General features: G+C 39.8%; 2 protein-coding genes across 8 annotated transcripts in view; both read right to left on the bottom strand.

Moving 5' to 3' along the window:
* The window catches only part of ZFYVE16 (zinc finger FYVE-type containing 16), a 35,084-nt gene extending 28,393 nt beyond the window's left edge, over positions 1–6,691 (bottom strand). Inside the window, exon 1 of one of the 3 annotated variants that reach the window (XM_040541889.1) lies at positions 6,049–6,691. The gene's annotated coding sequence lies outside the window, so the exon portion shown is untranslated. The remainder of the gene's footprint in view (positions 1–6,048) is intronic. The other 2 variants (XM_040541887.1, XM_040541890.1) reach the window with 2 other exon arrangements.
* A 146-nt stretch (positions 6,692–6,837) lies between these two features.
* CCDC125 (coiled-coil domain containing 125) lies at positions 6,838–20,172 on the bottom strand. 5 transcript variants are annotated; one of them, XM_040541896.1, is made up of 12 exons: positions 19,702–20,172; positions 19,242–19,608; positions 17,596–17,675; positions 16,130–16,216; positions 15,354–15,431; positions 14,561–14,646; positions 12,120–12,202; positions 11,111–11,226; positions 10,196–10,303; positions 8,812–8,983; positions 7,327–7,460; positions 6,838–7,202 (listed from the first exon to the last, which is right to left on the bottom strand). In XM_040541896.1, exons 2-12 carry the CDS (start codon positions 19,504–19,506, stop codon positions 7,053–7,055), a joined length of 1,359 nt encoding a protein of 452 aa, XP_040397830.1. In that variant the 5' UTR covers positions 19,507–19,608; positions 19,702–20,172; the 3' UTR covers positions 6,838–7,052. The 5 variants fall into 5 exon arrangements, with proteins under 5 accessions (XP_040397830.1, XP_040397831.1, XP_040397827.1 ...); XM_040541897.1 differs by having other exon boundaries at positions 17,596–17,654; XM_040541893.1 differs by having other exon boundaries at positions 17,596–17,690; positions 19,242–20,172.
* Positions 20,173–20,284: the final 112 nt, after the last annotated feature.

Genomic DNA, 20,284 nt, shown 5'->3' with positions numbered 1-20,284 from the left:
CTGAGCTCCCAATTTACAGTAATCACAATGTTAGTTATTTTAAAATCACCAAGTAGTAAAGCAATACAAAGAACTAATTGTCAATGAAATGGACGTCTATCACCAATAAAGATGACTTAAAGACCTCCTCTGAAGTGAGTTACATTTTCCTACCTCAGTGACAACAGAAGCTTCTCCAAAAAAAACTTTGATATTTAAAAAAAAAAAATATATATATATATATATAGTGGAGAAACAAGTCATTATTTCAACTAATTTCATCTTGTACTTAAAAAGACTTCCAGATTATCCATGGCATTTTTCATTCTTAGAACATGACAAATCTTGAATTAAGTATACACGCAGTATTTGATTATAATGCTAAATAATTAATTAGAAGGATGTGTTTGCACTGTGCATTTCTGGCCCACTGACCTCTCTCAAAACAGAAAGAATCAAGGGCAAAGAACTGCAGAACTGAAATTTTATGTAATACAAACCACAGCAGAGTTTAAGATACAGATGAAATCATTTTCATTAAAAATCTCAGAAGATCTACCATGATACATCACTCCATCCCAATAAAGTTGTCACATTTAGTTAATCCTACAGTTTTGAAATAAAATGATTCTGAGGTGATAAAGCTCTTTGAACAGCTGAAATAACTTTGAATAACTAGTATATTACTCGTATTATTTTAACTACCCTTTCTTGAAGTGTTTCACAGATCTTCAGCTCTTCTAGAACAGCTCTCCAACACCTTCCCCCATCTCCCCTCCCTCATCTCCCCCAAATCAACGCAAAAACAGAGAAGACAACAGTAATTCCTTACCTTACTCATATCCCACCTCTCTGCTCTCAATACTTGTATCACCAGCAAACTGTAAAATCCTTCTGGTCTGAGATCTTTCTTTTAGGAATGAGACCAGGTTTTCTTTTTGGCTTGCTACAGCTGCCTACAGCCAGTCCCAATATTTACATTAAACAAGAAGTGAACTAGAAGCTCTGAGGTTCTAGTGACGTGTTTTTGCTAAATGGTTGCTTGCTTCCTCAAACGAAAGTAATTCACTTTGAACATACACTCAATTTCAAGAATTATACTTCTAACCGTCTCAAACCTGCAGCAGCATCACCATAGTTTTTAAAATAGGTAGAAAATTTTAGTTAAAGGTCCACCCCCACAAAAGCATAAAAAACCCAAATGACTGAGAAAGGAGAGGGAAGTGAGTATTTTGTATGGGCATGGAGAGAGCATGAAAGCAGACGAAGATGACTGCTGGACACTGCAGGTTTTAGAGGAACTGTTTTATAAACAACTTGCCCCTATACCATTCCTTAAATCACTCCGGTTATGATTTGTTCAGTTACATGTTCTGCAGAGCAAGAACTGACCTGGCTGATTTAAACATTTTTAATTTATTTATTTTCTTAGTTATTTTTCATCCAAATGAGGTCCTTGCATAGACACATTAAAAAAAAAAAAAACAAAACATGCCACCATACCAGAAGGGGCAGTGCACAAACAGGAAGGAATTACTGCCAGGAAATAAAACAGATGGAAGCTTGATCTGTGTGTCTAACAGAGACCTTCAGGACAAGAGTCAATCCCCCCCTTGCTGCTGCCACCTCGTATGGACTTAAAGGCATGTACCTTCTGCTAAGTGCTGTCTTCTAGAGCTCTGAATGCTCTCACAAGATTGTCTCTAAGTGAGAGAGTGATTGATTGTTTTAAGTAAACAATTAAAACACACCGTTCATAACTGTATCTGAGGTCTAATGGTACAGGGGGACACGCAACTCGAGCCTCTTACTGGCTCCATTTTGTATATTTTTTTCCAAAGTAGAAAGATTTAAGTTTTAAGCACTGTTTAAATCACTGTCTGCCAAAGATTTTATGCTTTCATCTTAAGTTAAGTATTTATGTGCTAGGAGACTGGAAGATATACACCAGTGCTCCTCAAAACAGGAAAAAAAAAAAGCATAAAAATGACTACAGTACAGCGTTAAAACAGTTTCTAATGCTAGAAATCAGCTTAAAGAGCAAGCTTTATTTCAGAAAGACAAGTTTAGACTGGAGAACGTAGCTATGGTTGAATTGGTTAACTTAGTTTACAGACCAGTTTTACAGACTTTTCTTTCACAGACGACTGTATTAAACTGAGCCAATTACATCTATTTCCTTATGAGTTTTACTGTCTACCTTATGACTGAAGGACATGGCCAGATAACAAGAGAAGCCTTGGAGTGCTCACTTACTACTTACTTCTTCAGCCAGAAATATACAAAAGACAACTTTCAAATTCTACACATTCTGAACCACTGCAGATCATCAACTCTCATCACACCATTTGTCCTTATGTATGTCTCACTTAATGGATGGACAATCTCACCAAAGAACAGATCACTGAAGATCTCACCTATCACCAGGGCTTCCAAGTACATGGCTTGGCAAAAGTACATTTTATTCCAGCCAACAGCCTTCGTTTTGTTGATTATCCTTTAGCTTCAAGACAGAAAAACAGTCTTCCTTAATGTTTTACAAAAAGGCACACCAAGACAACTCTTGCCACTTCTCTAGGTAAATGTTTGGTCTGTTTTTAAACAAGCTTGCTGCCAGTCTTTCAGCTTTCAAAGCTTTTTCTTACGCCATAATTACAGGATAAGCTTTCTTTATTATCTTACCCAAGTTTATTTAGTGGACGATTAACAACAAAACTGCTAAAACAGGCAGTATTCATCATGGTGAACTCAGGAAGTCAGTATCCCAAACAGCCAACATGAACAGTATTAGAGTGTTATTCTGTGGTAATCTCTGGAGCAACTGAACAGTCAGTACTGAGCACACATCGGCATCTGGTCAGACACCCTTCTTTACCTGCAAGTTTAAAGTGAACAAATGGAAACAATGCAGGTTTGCTTACGTTATTTGCCCAATCAGAGCAGGCTTGGTCCCTGGCAAACTCCTAACACAGCACTTTACATTGCACAAAGAGTGTATCTTAAGAAATGGAGGCAATTATTTTACTAAATAAAAAATGTCACCCAAGAGAAGCAAATAATGTCATCTAGATGACCATGCAACAAGTGTGTCAATATATTAAAAAAATAATTAAAAAAAAGGTATCTTCATTTATAACCTTATAAATCACTTCTAATATAATAGGCACACATTCCAGTGTTCAAAAAGCACTTAGTGTTAGGGAATTCTAAGTGCACTCCTATTTAAGTGAGAACATAATACGTTTGCCATTTTTTAGTTATTCTCTATCCTAGCAATCTATGTTGTAGTTTATCAAAGACAGTGTCTCTAAATGCACAAAGTTAGTAGTTTTCCGTTATAGTTTGCGCAGTAAAATTTATAAATGCATTATTATTTACTAACCAATTCTGTCTGATGACGAGCAGTCTTTTGATATTTAAAAATCCCTAAAAAACAGTTTTTGTAGTGCTTGATATATGTAGGCTTTTATATTACCATTACTTTATATATTACCAGAGCTCAATCTACTCACAACCCATCATCCCTGCAGAATCCAGGCCTGCTAAAGTGGATCAGGTTTGGAGATAATGAAACACACATACACACACACACAGAGGTCTTCATTCCTGAAAATTAGCCTCTCATTAAGACCGCTATTGCGGTCATCAGGAAAGTTTTTTTTGCTCACTGCAAAGTTGCATTATTTCAACTCCATCATTGTGCTTGCTCATTATACTTAAGAGTGACCAGAAACTAGACGCTTGAGGCTCTACAGAGAAAAAAAACAACAAACCAAAACAACAAAACTAAACCACACCAAAAACCTAAGGGTACAACTACCCGTGGAGCTCATCAGCAATCAACATAACTGACCAAAAGCTTTGAGAAAAGCTTAAGTGGTGTCAGATAAAAAATAAAATGATTCTTGCTGACCAATGCAACATATTATCCAACCAAAAAAGTGCAGGAGCTGCTGAAACTGCAAATTTACTGGCTGAATCAGGGAATGAACATAAAAGTTACAGAAGTTTTCAGACACCTAAGAGAAAGCCGACACGGCACACTGCAAAACACTACTGCAAGGCAGTCCTTGCCTGAAGAGGGATATTCTGTTACTTCAACAAAATTTCTTCAGAAAAACTACAATAAAAAGCCACTAACAGTATTATCACCAACAGCAATCAGACAACTTCAACGTAACATCATATTCAGGCCCCCCTAAATTTTGCTTTTACTCAGCCGCAGTAACATGTTACTTCTCTTCTGACCAGAAAACAGTATCATGCATGCCACAGGGAGAAAAGATGTCACTGGATGTATTAGGTATATGTAGCAAGGTTTTGGTAGCAGTAGGCCTGCAGATACGGCCTCTGTAAGAAGAGTCCAGCAGCTGCCCCATGTTAGATACAGGCCAGTTTCAGCCAGCTCCAAAGCAACCTGCTGCTGGCCAGAGCCGAGCCAATAAGTGATGTTGTTTGAGCCTCTGGGACAGCAGATTTAAGAAAGGGGAAAAAAAACTAGTTACTCATCAGCAGTTGAAAGAGAGGAGCGAGCACCAGCCCTGCAGCCCCCAAGGTGAGTGCAGCAGGAGGGCAGGAGGTGCTCCAGGCATGCAGCAGCAGTTCCCCTGCGGCCTGTGGAGAGGCCCCTGGTGGAGCAGGCTGTCCCCCTGCAGCCCATGGGTCCCACATGGAGCAGATCTCCACGCTGCAGCCCCCCCGTGGAGGAGCCCCCGGTGGAGCAGGTGGCTGTGGCCTGGAGGAGGCTGCGGCCCATGGAGAGCCCCTGCAGGAGCAGGCCCCGGGCCGGAGCTGCAGCCCGTGGAGAGGAGCCCACGCAGGAGCAGGGGGTTTGCGGGGAGCTGCCGCCCGTGGGGGACCCGTGCTGGAGCAGTTTGCTCCTGGGGGATGGATGGACCCCGTGGTACGGAGCCGTGTGGGAGCAGTTCCTGAAGAGCTGCAGCCTGTGGGCAGCCCCCGCAGGCTCAGTTCAGGAAGGACAGGACGGCATCCTGTGGGAGGGACCCCACGTGGAGCAGGGGCAGAGAGGGACCGTGAAGGAGCGACGGAGACAAAGCGTTAGGGACTGACTGTAGCCCACATTCCCATTCCCCTGCATCGCTCAGGCGGAGGAGGTGGCAGAGGGTGGATGGGGCAAGGTGGTTTTATTTTTTCTTTGTTTCTCACTTTTCTTGTTAGTAATAGGTAATAAATTTCTCTAATCTCCCTATGCTAAGTCTGTTTTGTCTGCGACAATAACTGTTGAGTGATCTCCCAGTCCTTCTCTCAACTCTTGAGCCCTCTTCATCGTATTTTCTCCCTCTTTCTCTTTGAGGAGGGGGAGTGAAAGAGCGGTTTGTGGTGGAGCTTGCCTGCCCAGCTGAGGAAAACCACCACGCTGTACAATTACTGATTTTCAGCAGTGCTCTAGCACATCAGCAGTACCAACGCAGCTGAAGAATCCACTTGCCCAACTGAACAAACACATCTCTCACATGCTGCACACAATGCTATCACTATTGGCTGTATCAGCTTTTATAATTAAGCTTTAGGAACTGAGTCACGAGAACGTGATTGTTACATCAGGTCTGAAGTATCATACTCCAAACAAAGGAAATCAGTGCTCTCTCAACATACTCATCTCTTCTGATTTGCATTATTAATGATCACATATTCATATTAGAGAACCTAAGTAGCAGACACTAATAGCATCTCGTACTGTCAGTCAACCACTAGACATTTCTCTAAAGCACACTAATAACCAGTTCTCTACCACTATAGTTTGCATTTGAATACAGAGTGATAATGTTTTCCAGTTTATCCAGAAGCCTGCCTTAAAATAGTTAATGCCTTAACTGGAGTGGCGTAAGCATGTCGATTATATTCAGCATCCTATAGCTAAGTCAACTGAACAGAAATAAGCGAAGATATCACTAAATCACTGAGAGCAATTTATCCACCTAAGCAGTCTAACACGCAACACTGTAGAACTGCTGCTAGAGGACTGCACAGCTTGCTGCTACAGCACGCAAGCGGCAACCCACACCAAAACAAATCAAGTGCTTTGTTTCATTTCCAAAAACGCCACACCTTCGAGTTCCAAAGCGTGCTTTCACTGATGTCACTGAGGCCGTAAAACGCTTACTGCACAAGGTTTCTCCGTCTCATGACCATTTTATCAGCTCTGAAGTACACACCTCCTTGTTCAGCTCTGGAATACAGTTCAGTGCCGAAACCCAGCTCAGGACGCGTTTTCCTCAACCCGCGTTAGGCCGGGGAAGGGAAGAGGCACGCACCGCCCACAAGCGGCACCCACCAGCGCCGGGAGAGACCCAACACGGCGGAAGGCGACGGGTGAGCTCTCCTCCCGGGCCGGCAGACGCTGCCCAGCCGCCGCAGACCCCCTGCCCCGCCGCACAGCCCGGCACGGAGCCTCGGCTGCTCCCGGCTGCTCCCCCGGCGGCGCACCGCGGCCCCTCGCCGGAGGAGCCGTCGGAGCCCGGCCAAGGGAGCACCAAAGGGCTTCGGGAACGCGCGGGCCCCGCGGTGCCGCAGCGGAGGGACGGCGGCAGAGCCCCCCCCAGCGCTCACCTTACGGGCGGCGGCTCCGGGACGGCGGCGCCCCTTGTTTGCGCGCCCGGCGGCCGCTCGGCGCATGTGCGGCGCCCGCCCCTGGCGGCGGCAGCGGAGCAGCGGCGGCCGCCATCTTGTGGCTCGGCGCAGGCGCGGGGCAGTGCCGACATGGCGCCTGCGCCCCCGCACGACCCCGCCCGCCGCGCTGCCACGTCGCCGCAGGGCGCTGTGGGTGCGCCCACAACATCCGTGTTACATTTTTTTATTTTATTTATTTATTTTTACTTAGTCAACAAAATCCATGTTAAAAAAAAAAAACAAAGACTTTGTTTTTATTCGCCTGACCTCTGTATTGAAATGACAACGGTTTCGCTCACCATTCCGTCACTTTCTTTGTAGGGCACAGTCTCTGAGGGCCAGGAGTGTGATTTTCGAAGCACTTTAAGCCAGTTTGCAAATCCGTTTGCCTCAGAAGCTGACGAAAGTCCATTTTGAGTGGCAACGTTGTGGCAGCCCACGCGTCAGAGCCCTGAGGGCCCCAGGGGCTGCACAGCTTTGCCTTGGTGGCCTTCTGTATCTTCTGCCCAGGCCTTCTCTTTAAGCTCCATCGCACGGGCTAGCATGTAACTAACCTTTCTCTGATGAGCCAAGGCCTCCTCTTTGTCATTTATCTGCACGTTTATTTAAAATGGAAAGACAAGAAAGAAGCTATAAGAACAAGGCAATCCGTGTAAATCAACAATTACGTTTGTTCTAGGGAATCATGCCGACTATTAAATAAAACAAAAAACTAACCAAATCTATTAATATCTTCAGGATTTCATGAGGGTTGTCTAGTTCTTCAACTTTCCTGCTGTCCACGTCTGATGAGAGCAGGCTTGATAATTTCTGTCCGAGATTATTCTTGTTCCCTTGTAACTTGACAGACCCTAAGAAAAAGTATATAAATTATGGAAATGCTTAAGAGAAAAGCTGCTTTGGGACAAAATGGGCATGCATAAAGCTGAACTCCAAGCAACCTCTCTAAAAGGGCACTGCACGCTACAGCTTGTACAGTACATAATACGGCAAGTTATTTGCCTGCAGCACCACCCTTGCCATCTCTTAAAGGCTAAATGGACTTTTCATCATTGACTTTGGGCAAATTGAAAATAAAAGTTATTTTTGCCATATGAAAATTAAACTTTGGCTCTAACTAAATGACAATTCATGGTAATGTGTTTTTAAGCAGTTGGTAGCCTAAAAAAATAGATTTCTTTGGCACAACTTGTTAAATTTGTAAGATTTATAAAAAGATTAACATACATTAAAGTTACAAAATGCTGGTAACACAATATAGAGCTTCGTAATAATGACGTTGGTAAAAGGGAAACAGACACTGAAGACGTATCCTGTCTTGCTTCCTGGGGGTGCCCAAGGAATCCAGAAGACCCACAAAACTTCTAAGCCTGGCACATTACAGGTCAATAGCTAACACAAATACATCTTGAAATGCGTTCTGCTCCTCAATTCTATGGTTTTGACCATGACATAAGTATTTAAATACTTCTCTTTATGCTTTTCCTTAAAAAGAAAAGGATAATGACAAATCTTCCTCTTTTACAAAGGGATTTGTAATTTATGGATGATCATGCTAAGCAGTAGTAGAAGAAGAAGAAATACTAATGCCAGGAAATATGTAATGAAAAACTGAAAATTTAAAAATAATTGTATTCAGTATTTCAGAAAAAGCTCAGTATATATCTTTTTGCACGTCTCCTTCCCTAAGTCTTACACATAATTAAAAAAAAAATATGTTGATAACATCTTGAACAGCCAGGCTAAACTTTCCAGATGCTACCTTTCTTTTGTGCTGCTTTTATGAGATCTTTAATATCTAGAATATTACTGTCATCCTGGATAAGTCTATTTATTCTAGCATGATTTAACTCAGATAATTTACTTCACGAGCATGTAATAAAAAAGGCTACATTAAAAGCTAGACTAGTAACACCAACATCCTACAGTAGTTTTTATATTATGATTACTGTAATAGTCCACTTATACCCAGACATCCTGCATTACATGAGAAACTTCTGGTAGAAGTTTGTGAACTGTGTGCCACACTGCTTAGTGTATTTATGGGTTTCACATTTTTCCTTTTTTCTGGGCTCTTCAGAAGTCTCAGTCAGCAATTAAACAACAACCACGTATTTGATGCAATAAAAGTCTGCCTGTGCCCCTTTGTCAACTGACTTCTTTTCTATTTGACTGTTACTGATACATAACATGCCCAGTTACCATCCTCTTTCAGACGTTTCCAGTTTATAAATTTTGTTTCCTTTTTAATCTTTATCACTTCTGCAAGTCTCAGAGCTTGGTCCTTTCGCTGCATTAACTGCTGTTCGAATGCAATTCTGAAGGCATCTGCCATTATATAAGCTTCATCTTTACTCTTCTTCAGAAGTTCGATCTGGTTTTGATTAAGAGAAAATGTGAAGTATATTAAGCAATTTGGAAGCAATAATGAATTTAAAAGGTAAGTTAAGAGACAGACTAAAGCCACTAATGCAGTTCAGCACTTCCATATTACCAGGTCACCATAGTGGTTCCCAAGGCAGACGTGTGCACATAAAAGGGAACTGATGAGGCACCAGGCAAATTTTAAATATATCTAATTGGGGAAGTAGTATAAAACCAGACTAAACGGTTTCTTGTTACGTAAAGAGATATGTTTTGAAGTGTGTATTTAAGTCCGTACCCTTTTCTACGCATGTACCTGACACCACCTACGCACTGCGTTAGCTATGCTGCTGGTGGTGCCTACTTATCTCTGCACATGCAGACCAGCTTGTTCCGTACCAGTATGCTGAGCAGAAAAAAAAAAAAAAAGGTATAATAACCCTGATACAAAAGAGGTATGAAAGTATTAAAGAGGTGGTTGATGCCTCATGCCTGTCTAAGAGGCATCTGGATGACGCTCTTACTGATAAGTTTTAATTTGGGGTCAGCCCCAATGTAGTCTGGTGGTTCGACTCAATCTTTGGAGGTTCCTTCCAACTGGAACTATTCTATTCTGTTCCACTTATTTTCAAGATCCATATGTCAGTTGGAACTTCTGCACTAGAATGGTGAGTAAGGTTACCACACTTGCAGGTTCAAATACAAATTAGAAGAAAAATTCTTCTTTCTAAAACTATAGATTTACTAAATTAAAGACTTTAAGGGCTTGAAAATAATTTTATTGATTTATTTGTGATGTAAATACACCATGACCTAGCTGGATGAGCAGTTGTTTGAATGCTGACGTCAACACGAGGGAGTGGTGTAATGGGGTGGAATGCACTGACAGGAAAGGGAAAAGAAAATTATCCTTTTCAGAGGAAGTCCACACTCACATTGTGTACACATTTACAGAGTGTAATACATTTTGAGTGTGTATATTTTTATATTAAAAATACAAGTGGAAGAAAACTGAACAAGATTTATTTTTTTACTAGTAGATCTTTAAAATCATAATTACAGTTTTATATCAGCAACAATCAGGGCATCACAAACAAACAGTATTTCTGGGATGCATTCTTGTTTTAAAACACATCAGTTTGCGTAAGGTTTTTTTTTTTTTTTGAGCAAATTTGTTTTTCTGATCTCTCTACTTGTTTATATCTAAGTCAAGCAGTATTACCTCTTGCTTGAGATGAAGAAGTTGTTTTCGAGTGACAGCTGCCATTTTAGCACAGGAACAAGGTTGACCCCCAGAAGTATTGCAGGTGCAGGCTCCAAGAACTGCCAGCTTAAAATCCAAAACAAATCACCAGTTAAATATCAGCATACACACCACAATGCAAGAGATGCCAAATGACTTAGCAAAAAACATTCTGAAGCTACAGAGGGAATGTAAGGGTCAGGGAAACCAGGCCACAAAGATTCAGGCATGATTTCTTTTAACTCACAATGACACATGTCAAGTATATTTTTCAGCACTAATCTCATATCACTAATGTACTTTTTGTGAATCTAAATATGCCCATTAGCTGTTCAAATCTGAACTCACTACTACAAAGGCAGCAGAGGAGATGGGCTTTAAAAGTCTTCTGTTCGGTACTTATCTACAAAGCAATGCTCTAGAAAATCAAGGTGAAACAGTAGTGTGCTCATACATAAGAAGAGCCACGACTGAATTCCAGTAAATCTGTGTCAATACATCCCTGTAAACACTGCTCCCCTCCAGCTTTCACCGTGATGCAGGTATCAAACAAATAAAGTCTTACACTGTGATCTTGCCAGACTGAGCACTTTTGGAAAGATTAATAAATGCATTGTATCCTAGAGCCTGCTTTTTATATTGTAAAGGAAGAAAGTTTAGAATGCAGATTTCCAGATGACAATCTGGGACAGAAGGCCATCACCCTATGTTCTTAGATACATCACCGAGGTTATTAGGACATCCTCCACCGAGCAGGAACTTGCTGACAGCCCTTCTACTTTACTGGAAGGAGGTAACCTAAAGGCAGAAATTGTCAGCCTGCTTATGCTACTGCAGACCTCATTAGAACACATCTTTGAACCAGCCATTTTGAAAAACACACTTCATACTTACTTCGAGACCGGTAATATCTGTGATGTTGCTTCTATTCAGGGACATGTTTTCCTGAACAACCTTCTGTTTGTTCACATCCAGCATCGCAAGAAATTCCAAGCACTGCTGATTCAGGACTATGAAATAAACAAGGAAAATAATTGAAAAGTCTGCTGTTCTCATTTTCTTAATTTCATAGTTTAACTACAGCCAAATGAAGCAGTTTTATAGTATAAGCATCTGGGGAATACGATGAGACTATATAGATTTACAAACTCAGATCCCACTTGTTTTTTCTTCTGTCTTTTCCTAGAGCTGATGACCCATTTACAGAGATACTGTCTCAAATATTCCTTTTCCATTATGTGCTCATGTCTCTTCCACTTACAACTAAGGCAGCAGACTTTTTTTTTTTTAGAAAAACACACTGTTGGGAAAATAATGATCTGTTTCAGCCATTTTAATGGTTTTTGGAAACCAAAAATAAGGGAAAGGAGCTTGAGATGTGTGACCCAACCCAGCATGGGCATAGCATACAGTTTGGAAAACTCCATTATAAAGCTGACAAGCTGAATACCTCAAAGTTTTTGCTATGGGAATCTAGAGACATTAGAAGTGTGTATCTCCAGTAATGACTTTAATTGTAGCAGAAGCATTCTGTAGCTTTCCTGGCCTGTTGCTCCCTCCTTACAGATCATGAACTGGAACACAAGAGGTTGTTTCCCTCCACACCCAGTGTGTCACCAAGCCAGTGAGATAAGATGGGTCTGTTTCTTTCAGACCCGACCTACTTTTTATGCTACATGTACCCTGACTTTTCCTATCATTTAATATATTTTTTCCAGTTAAAGTGACAATGTGACAAGAATAACAAACAGTGCTTGTCTATTTAAAGAGATTTGCTGCATATCCACTAATATCAGTTGTCAGTAAAAATAGACTTGTCCTGACGGAAAGCTTCATTCATAGTTAACTCCTGAATTATTCCAGAGCAACCGTATAGTAAGAGGAACAGTGGCTGATAGCTTACTTGCATTTTCAGACTTAAGCGTTTTAACTTCCTCAGTTCTCAGTTTCAATGCTTCCTTAAGAGCTGCGTTTTCACAATATATCCTGCAGAATTTAGAAAAAGGCTGTATTATCTTTGAAATAAATATTTTTTAAAAATGGGAAATCAAATGAAAAAAAACATTAGCTGGTTAAAATGTATCTACTATTTCTACAAATTAAAATTAGGATTACTGAAAAGAACAGGGAAAAAAATGAAAACTGAAAATAGTTGAGTGTTCAATTTGACAAGATATTACACATATATCATCACTTTCCTCACTTGTAATTTTTTTAAGGAAAAAAATTCTACTATTTTTATGTAATAAAGTCTACCAATAATAAGTGGTGTGTTGCTAGATCTGAATCTGCTAGTCAGGGCCAGTAAACTAGGTGAAACTACTTTTAGCCAGCTTTCTGAAAAAAAATAGGCAAGAAAGACATTTTACACACCCAGCATTTTTTGATGGGAGATTCTCATTAAAAACTAATTAACTCCCCTCCGCCTGGTCAAGCATATGAAAATAACTAAATATTCTTAATAATGCAAAGTACAGATTGCACAGGGGCTGGTGACCACAGTACACCTGAGGGACTCTGCGTAGGCTTGTTATGGGCACTGAACCAAGGCTAAGAAGTCAGGCTATGCCACACTGGCTTCTGCAGGGTCACTCCCAGTTATTCAGGCTGCAGTTGGCTCTGCAGAAGCAAAAGCAAGAATCTCTGCATTCATGTGGAGGTTTCTCTACAATCCAGATAACACACGCTGTTCAAACAGGCTGACGTTTATAATAAAACCACACCCACAACCAATTTAATTGTGTCTGTGTGTGCTCAAGTGAAAGTTTTTTTTTTTTTTTAAAAAAAAAAAAGCAATAAAAAAAATGTTTCACATGAAAGTACATTGTGCCCCAAACTTCAGAGCTTAACAAGAGATGTCTTTAAGTACTATTAGAAACTCATTAAAATCATAATTACCATTAGAAACTCAATAAAATTTGTATTGTAAACCTCTGAAACACTTGCTAGCAATTTCTTGCTTCCTTGAAAACAGGAAATTGTTACTGGACATACGACAATATGGCTTGGGTCTCGATTTCAGAAAGTAAACTTCCTGTAATCTTAATACTCTCGCAAAGAAGAGCTGTACTTTTCAGCATTGCAAACTGAGAACATACAACAGACATTTATAATTCATTTTGCCATTTTTCCATTCAACAGGAAATGCTTCCAGGAAATCTGAAGTCCTAAATGTTATAGCAATATACATTTTTCGGTGTATCTCTTCAGCTGCCAGTAAATGCAGCATACTGTGACTTCATGTTTTTGTTTAAAGCTAAATAATAACTTGGAGTATTGCCTTTGAATAAAGAAAGGGAAATACACATTCTTCTCATCCTTGTGTCTCAGATTTCTGAAAACCTTTTTGCAGAGACTAGTTCATGTCTTCAGCTCATAGCTTGCAGCTTTCTGAAGCTCAGTCTCCAGCTTCTAACCATTAACAGTAATTTTGTTACTCACAGCTATCTCGCACCTCTTGCTACTTTCCTGAGTCCACAAAGCCAAGTGGTTTTTCAAAAAGGATTCCTTGACATTGCAACTATGTTAAGAGGTGAACAAGATACAAAATCTTAGCAAAACTCTTCTTACAAATGAATAGTTTTTTTTTTTTTTATTTATTCTTTGATTCTAAGTATGAAAGTTTTAAATAAAAAACTCCACTAAAATAACTGTAACTCTGATGTGTAGAGGTCAGACATACTATATGTACATTTAAATAAGCGAGGCTGCTGGTCACTTTTTCAATGTCTGTTATTGCATTATTAGTTTAGTGCCTCTGGCTTCTTCTGCTTGCCTATCTATACCTTCAGTCCATCCAGAATAATTCTTACTTAAACAAAGAACCAGTTGATCTGCCTCTCTCAAAAGCACTCAATTTTACCTGTACCTAGTCTCATACCTACAACGCAAGAAAGTAAAGCAATGATTAACCAGCAAACGATATTTCCACATGCAAGCACATACCATTATTTTCCATGCCTCATTTACATTTAAAGTAAATAGAGACAGTCTGGTTCCTGCTGACTAACATAATAAAGTAAAAGGATAAAAATGAAAACTGAACCTAGCAAAGCCAGCCAGCTAAAGAATTGGACTTATTAATTTTAGTAGTTTTAACTGAAAAATACAAATCTGACTAACATGAAAATTAAATTCATCTTCCCAAATCGTGAAGGAAATTTTGAAAGAAAAAACAACAAATAAAACAAACAAACAAAACAGCATCAACAACAAAAAACAACCACCAACACCACCACCAGAAGACCTGATGAAGCAAACTTGGAACAAGATGAAGACGACATATAGCATAAAATGGGGTTAAAAAAAAAAAGAAAAAGAAAGAAAAAAGAAACAGTTAAATACCTGTCATATTTTTCTGTCCATGTATCTTCTATGTTTTTAAATCTATCCTGATCAAATTCGATTTCCCATTGCAAAATGTTTATTTCCTGTAGAGACAAAACAAACCAGCAGAAGTTCATTATAATCTTCAGAACGGAAGGAAGAAATGGAACAGCTAGTGCTGTATTTGGCACTGACTGAGACTAAGGTGACCAACAGTAACTACAATCTATGTCTTTTAAAATGAATTTGGCAGCAGACAATAATGAGTTTCTGCGTCACTAACCTATTTGTTCCAGACCATGCTGAACGCGCTAATGCTTGTACTGGCTTATGACAAAAGCAAACCCATGCTGTCATGTTTCCCTCTTCCATTACTGTTCTGTGGAAAGGCCACATAAGAAGAGAAATAGAACTCCGTTTAATGAAGTAGCTCAAAGCGTTCCTCCTCCTCATCTTCCCGATTAAAATAGGGTATTCGTTTCTTAGACTTGTTTGGAAGTTCAAGGTTAACTCAGAAATAATGCAACTCAATATCAACAACTGTGAATCTCACAACACAGACCAACTGAAAACACAAAAAGAATTCCAGTATCTCGCAGTTATTATTTGTACACGGTATAGCTGGAAAACATCTAGATCAAGAGTGACACATTAACATTTTCCCTTTCCACTTAAAAATAGAATGGCTGGGGAAAAAAAATGAGCTAATGGCAGATTGGGATAGATTTACATAAACAGTATGACCACCCCTTATTAATAGTGATGAACTTCTATGATTTCGTGCCAGTTTAAAGGAAACCTGCACCCTTACCTTTTCTAAAGTTCTCTTTTCTTCCTCAGTTTTTTGAAGCATTGCTTTTGTATGACTAGTGGCTTTATTAAATACTGCCTAAAAAAAAAAAAAAAAGAAAAGGCACAACTGTCAAATACTGTAATTAAATAAAGCCCAATATTCAGTTGTACATCAATCAAGTCCATGCTCTTGGTTAACCAGGAGTGTGTTGAATTTCAAACATTAGCAATTACCTTATAAGTCCCCATGGGTTCTAATTTCAAGATACTAAATAGCTACACTGCATAACAAACTTGTGTTTCAATCCCCTAGACTCTTCCTGAAAAATACCACATGACTTAGAAAGAGATCACATCTGCAAGGACTGTCCCCAAAATCAACTCTCAGAAAACTTGGTTACAACATACCTATACCTTGATCTAGGTTTGACTTATTACAAATGTCTGAGGGTAGAACCTGCAGAACTATAAACGGATTACGCAAGTATGCAGTTGATTTCAACATCATGCATTATGACAGTGAATAAAATATTACAATCCTGGAATCCTCAAGGATAAGTTACTGAAAATTTGCTACAACAGTAAAGTCTTCTTAAGTAACTGTGATGATTCCATGCAGAAAAAGTAGTAAATTGTAAGGGCCTAGTCTGTACAGACTTGCAGACTCAGCGTTTTTAAAGTATAGCCCTAGGAAGACTTTAAGTTTTGTGGGGTTTGATGAGGAGTGGCAGAAATATATACATATATTTTTTCCTTTACCACAAAGTAAGCAGAAAATTTCTGAACAACTCCTACCATGCTCTGCAGAATTCTTAGGGCTTCATCTTTTCCTTCAAGCTGTCTTTGAGAAGCTTCAAGCTCAACTTTCAAAATTTCAATTTCCTGAAGCAAAATAAAACAGGCACACTAGGTAAAAGTCAAGATAATCCTGTTAAAAACTCAAGTATAACATCAATGTAAATTTGCCTTTCCCCCCAAAAAAATCTCCTCTTGTTTTTATCCTCTTTGATTCTTTTCTAATAGCTTGCTGGTGATGAAATGTTAACAGCACATGCTAGCGCAAAATCCTTAAAGAATACTTGCAATTTTTCATTCTGTTCTCTTCCAGTGTATTTAGGAAAACAAAACAAACCACTAAATATTGCAGTTCTCCCTTTATAAAGAAGTTGTATATACCAACATAGGTCTAGAGCATTTACATTAAGTGAGCAAACAGAATAAATTTCTTTATACGTGCAGCAGAAAGAAAATATACTATAAACATTAATAGCACTTAGGACTTACTATACATTTATAATATGATGTATTATAAATATATTATACAAAATATCAGTACTCTATAGAATGGATATTATTTCAGGACTATCTGTTAGATCAAGACCATTACCTGTCCAGAACAAAACAACAGCAAAAACGAGATAGATTCTTGATCCAGTCATACCTTTAAGCAACATTCCTCCCTTTAGAAGAAGGCAGTTTTTCAATTTCCAAGAAGTCAAAGAAAATTCACTACTTTGTATAGTGACTTTTGCTTAACCTCTATGTAGGTCCCTTGATTGTTCATCTGTGGCTATCCAAAACATATTTCATAGGTCTTTTAGTTCTAGTATTTCAGCAGTTGATACTGGGATTGTATCTGTGGGCAGTGCCAATTTATTACCTTCATTTTATTGAAAACTAGTAAGGTTCCTGGACGTTTTAAGTTGCTCTGCAGTAAAGGTTCTTCATAGGACAGCTTAAAGACAGCTTAAAAGTGCCATACCATGAGGTATTTTGAGCTAAAAGAACACAGTAAAGGTGAAGTATATGTTTTTACAGCTGAGATCACTCTGTTATTTCTGCCTGTACTGATGCCAACACAATTACCCACAGTAAAATTAAAAACATAGGAGTTGACTACCTTTTGGTAAAAACGTATATTAAAAAGCCAAAGACTATTCAGTTTACTCTCCAGATTTTCAGGCGCAAACCTCAATAAAAAGGAAAAACTGCAAGAAAAGGAATACAATCCCTCTAACATTCTCTACATCTTTAAAAATACTCTTTCCCTCTAAAAATCCAGAGTATAAACTGCATCTCACACTATGATTCCCTAGCATAAAATTGAATTAGGCTTCCAAGTAGTACATGAGTTTCAAGAATCTGATTCCATCCAAGATTCTGACCATGCAAACATCTGCCAAAGTAACACTATACTTTACTTCAGTACATTAAAATGAAATGCCAATTTCAAAAACAGCATACCTGCCAGTGTTACTAACCTCTAGAGCTTCTCGAAGTTGTTGCTTCAGTTCTTCATTTGACATTTCAGTACTGGATTCTGTAAAATTGATAGGAGATACTAGAATATGAGATACTAAAACAGTTACAAAAGAAAATATGAGAATTTGCTTTAACCTGAAAACAGGAAACATGCAGAAATGATTTTCATATATGTTTTTTTTTTTCCTCCTGGAGCTAATAAGCAGATCTAAGAAATATATAAATCCTAAACTCAAACATTGTTTCATGGTTAAAGAAACCAAATGGAAAAAAAAAAAAAGAAAAAGAAAAAGAGAAGTCATAAAGAAATCTAAAATAAAGTAAATTTCAAGGTTAAAATTTCCATTTAGAAATAACAACAAATTTGTGATCTCTACTCCCAAAATAATTTAATTTTTTAGATTCCTTTTAAATTTTAACTTTTCTTCAACTGCACCTGACACAACAGTAGCTAGTGCAATTCAGAAGTCAGGCCAATGTTTAAGACACTGAGATGAAGTACAGTGGTGTATTCTGCAGGATTCAATGTTTGTCTAAACAAGCGGTTCCTATTGGCACCATTTTTCCTTAAACTGAGCAGCACAGAAATATATTAACACACAGCCTCCTGCTAAATCCAAGTCACGTTCATGTGGGATTTAGTTGTGCTTTCATGGATAGCGCTGTGTGGATGATCCAGATGAACAACCTAGGTCCAAGACAGCAGGAGCACTGGCAGGAGTACAGTGAGACCAACTGGAATTACATTGCTCTTGTACCATCTTCTCACTGACACTACTAAAACCTACAGAGAATAATTACATGGCTTAGTTTACTGCAGTGTGTAGAGAAGATAGTGTGGACTTGTTGCAAAGGAGAGAAATAAGCAAGTTTTATGGAAATACTTCAGTCAAAGCACTAAAAATACAAAGCAAAGAAGCTAAAGTGTAAAGAACACCACTGCCTGTACCTGATTTTATTTAAAGTAGCATTTCTTCACAAGAAAAAATGAATGCCAACACTGAGATAACAGAGATGTACAGAAACTTCTTAACCTTAAAACTATGCCAGTTCAAAAATTTCAACTCAGTAACAAACAGGATTTTGAATATTTAGCCCTAAATTTTGGATGTAGTCTCTGGGAAGGTACATTCAAATCAGAAATCCAAACAAATCCATTAAATTTAATATACATACATATATATGTATGTATGTATCTTAAATCTAATAATAATATATATATACGCACACATATATATGTGTGTGTAGAGAAAAACAAAGCTGCTCTCTACCACAGGGTGTCACTTTCAAAGGCAAAACTAAATACTAGAAAGGGTCGTTTCACACTAAGTAGGGCCACAGCCCGAGCGGCTGGAAGGCAATTTCGGGAGGAAGAGCTTGGAGCAGAGACTACTTTGCTGCCTTGGTTACACCGAGTATCTCCTCCGTGCACTGCTCGCTGCCCTGACAGAACAAGGCTCAAAGGCCACGCAGTGACAGACCCCAGGAGGCACGTGATGAACATGTGCCTGGAATCCTCTGCAGCTTCAGAGGGTTTTGGCAAACAGTTTACACTAAATTTGATGACGCCTCGTGAAGTAGCTCAGCTGCCCCGTTTTGCCAAGTTTTTCCTCAAGGTGAATAATCGACTCCAAATTAGTCTTACCGGAGCTCTTTTGTCGGGTCAAACTAGTAACAGGGTTTTTGGATGATCCATCATAAAAGCTGTTTTGCTTGGAGCAGGGAAGAGCAGCTTCATTTTCTTCCACTCTCTTCGTTGACAAGAAACTATTGCAAGCCTTTCCAGATCCCTTCCTGGATCTAAACGAATAGTTTTGTGCATTTTCCCCTTCGTATGCAGCTCCAGGTCTTCTCCCCAGTCCGTTTCCCAAGTCTCCGCATGCCATGTCATCCTCTTCTGCTTCCTCCATCTTCCCTTCTTCCTGCTTTGTTTGCTTTTTCTCTCTTTTAATCGAGCGCGCCTCACTTTGCCCGCGTGGACAGCGCCCCTTCCCTGCCAACAGGTAATTTACCTGGAAAAACAAAACCAGCCCCTTCATTAAAGCGGCAAAACACCACCGAAATGGAAAACCCGAAGCTTTCAGCGTGTGGCTGCTCCCTGTTACCTGTCCCGCCTCCCTGGCGGTGCAGAAGGCGGCCAGTCCCCCAGATTCCCCCCGAAAACGCCCCAAGCCGCAGGGGTATCGCTCTGCTCGGTGGCGGCACGGCTGCGGGCACCGTGCGCCCTGCTCCCCCCGGGCACGGCTCGGCACGGCGCCGCCTGCCGCCGGGACCCGGCCCCGGTGTCCGGTCAGGGCAGGGCAGGGCGGGCTGCGGCTCCTCCCGTGTTTTCCTGAGCGGTGCGTTGTGTTCTGCACACAGCCGCCCTCGCACGCAAAGCAGGTTTTGGGAACGGTTTCGAGTTCACCCAGCTTCGTGCCTACGTTTATTTTCCGTCCATGCCTTCACCCTGAAAACTGCTACTCAAAACGAGGGCTTTTTCACCATGTTTGGTCCCGATCCAGCAAGGAAGCTCCAGATTTCTCCCACCATTTCCACTCACGGTCCTTGTGCACACGGGTTGATTTGCTGATGCGCTAACAGCACCTGAAGATGCTCTGCAGAAAGACTTTCGCTTCCTCTCAAACATTCCTGTCAGCCTCATCGAACTTTGATTAAAAAGATAGGATCTAAAACACGTAACAACAA

This window comes from Cygnus olor, chromosome Z, assembly GCF_009769625.2.
Source record: "Cygnus olor isolate bCygOlo1 chromosome Z, bCygOlo1.pri.v2, whole genome shotgun sequence".
NCBI lineage: Eukaryota > Metazoa > Chordata > Aves > Anseriformes > Anatidae > Cygnus > Cygnus olor.
This window is presented reverse-complemented; position numbering and strand designations above follow the sequence as displayed.

Excerpts from the sequence above, each read along its gene's own strand:
- CCDC125 (XM_040541893.1), bottom strand. The coding sequence starts at position 19,635 with ATGAAGGGGCTGGTTTTGTTTTTCCAGGTAAATTACCTGTTGGCAGGG. Across the intron at positions 16,217-17,595 it reads AACTTCGAGAAGCTCTAGAG|GAAATTGAAATTTTGAAAGT; the intron begins GTTAGTAACACT and ends ATTTTGCTTCAG. Across the intron at positions 15,432-16,129 it reads TAAGAATTCTGCAGAGCATG|GCAGTATTTAATAAAGCCAC; the intron begins GTAGGAGTTGTT and ends TTTTTTTTTTAG.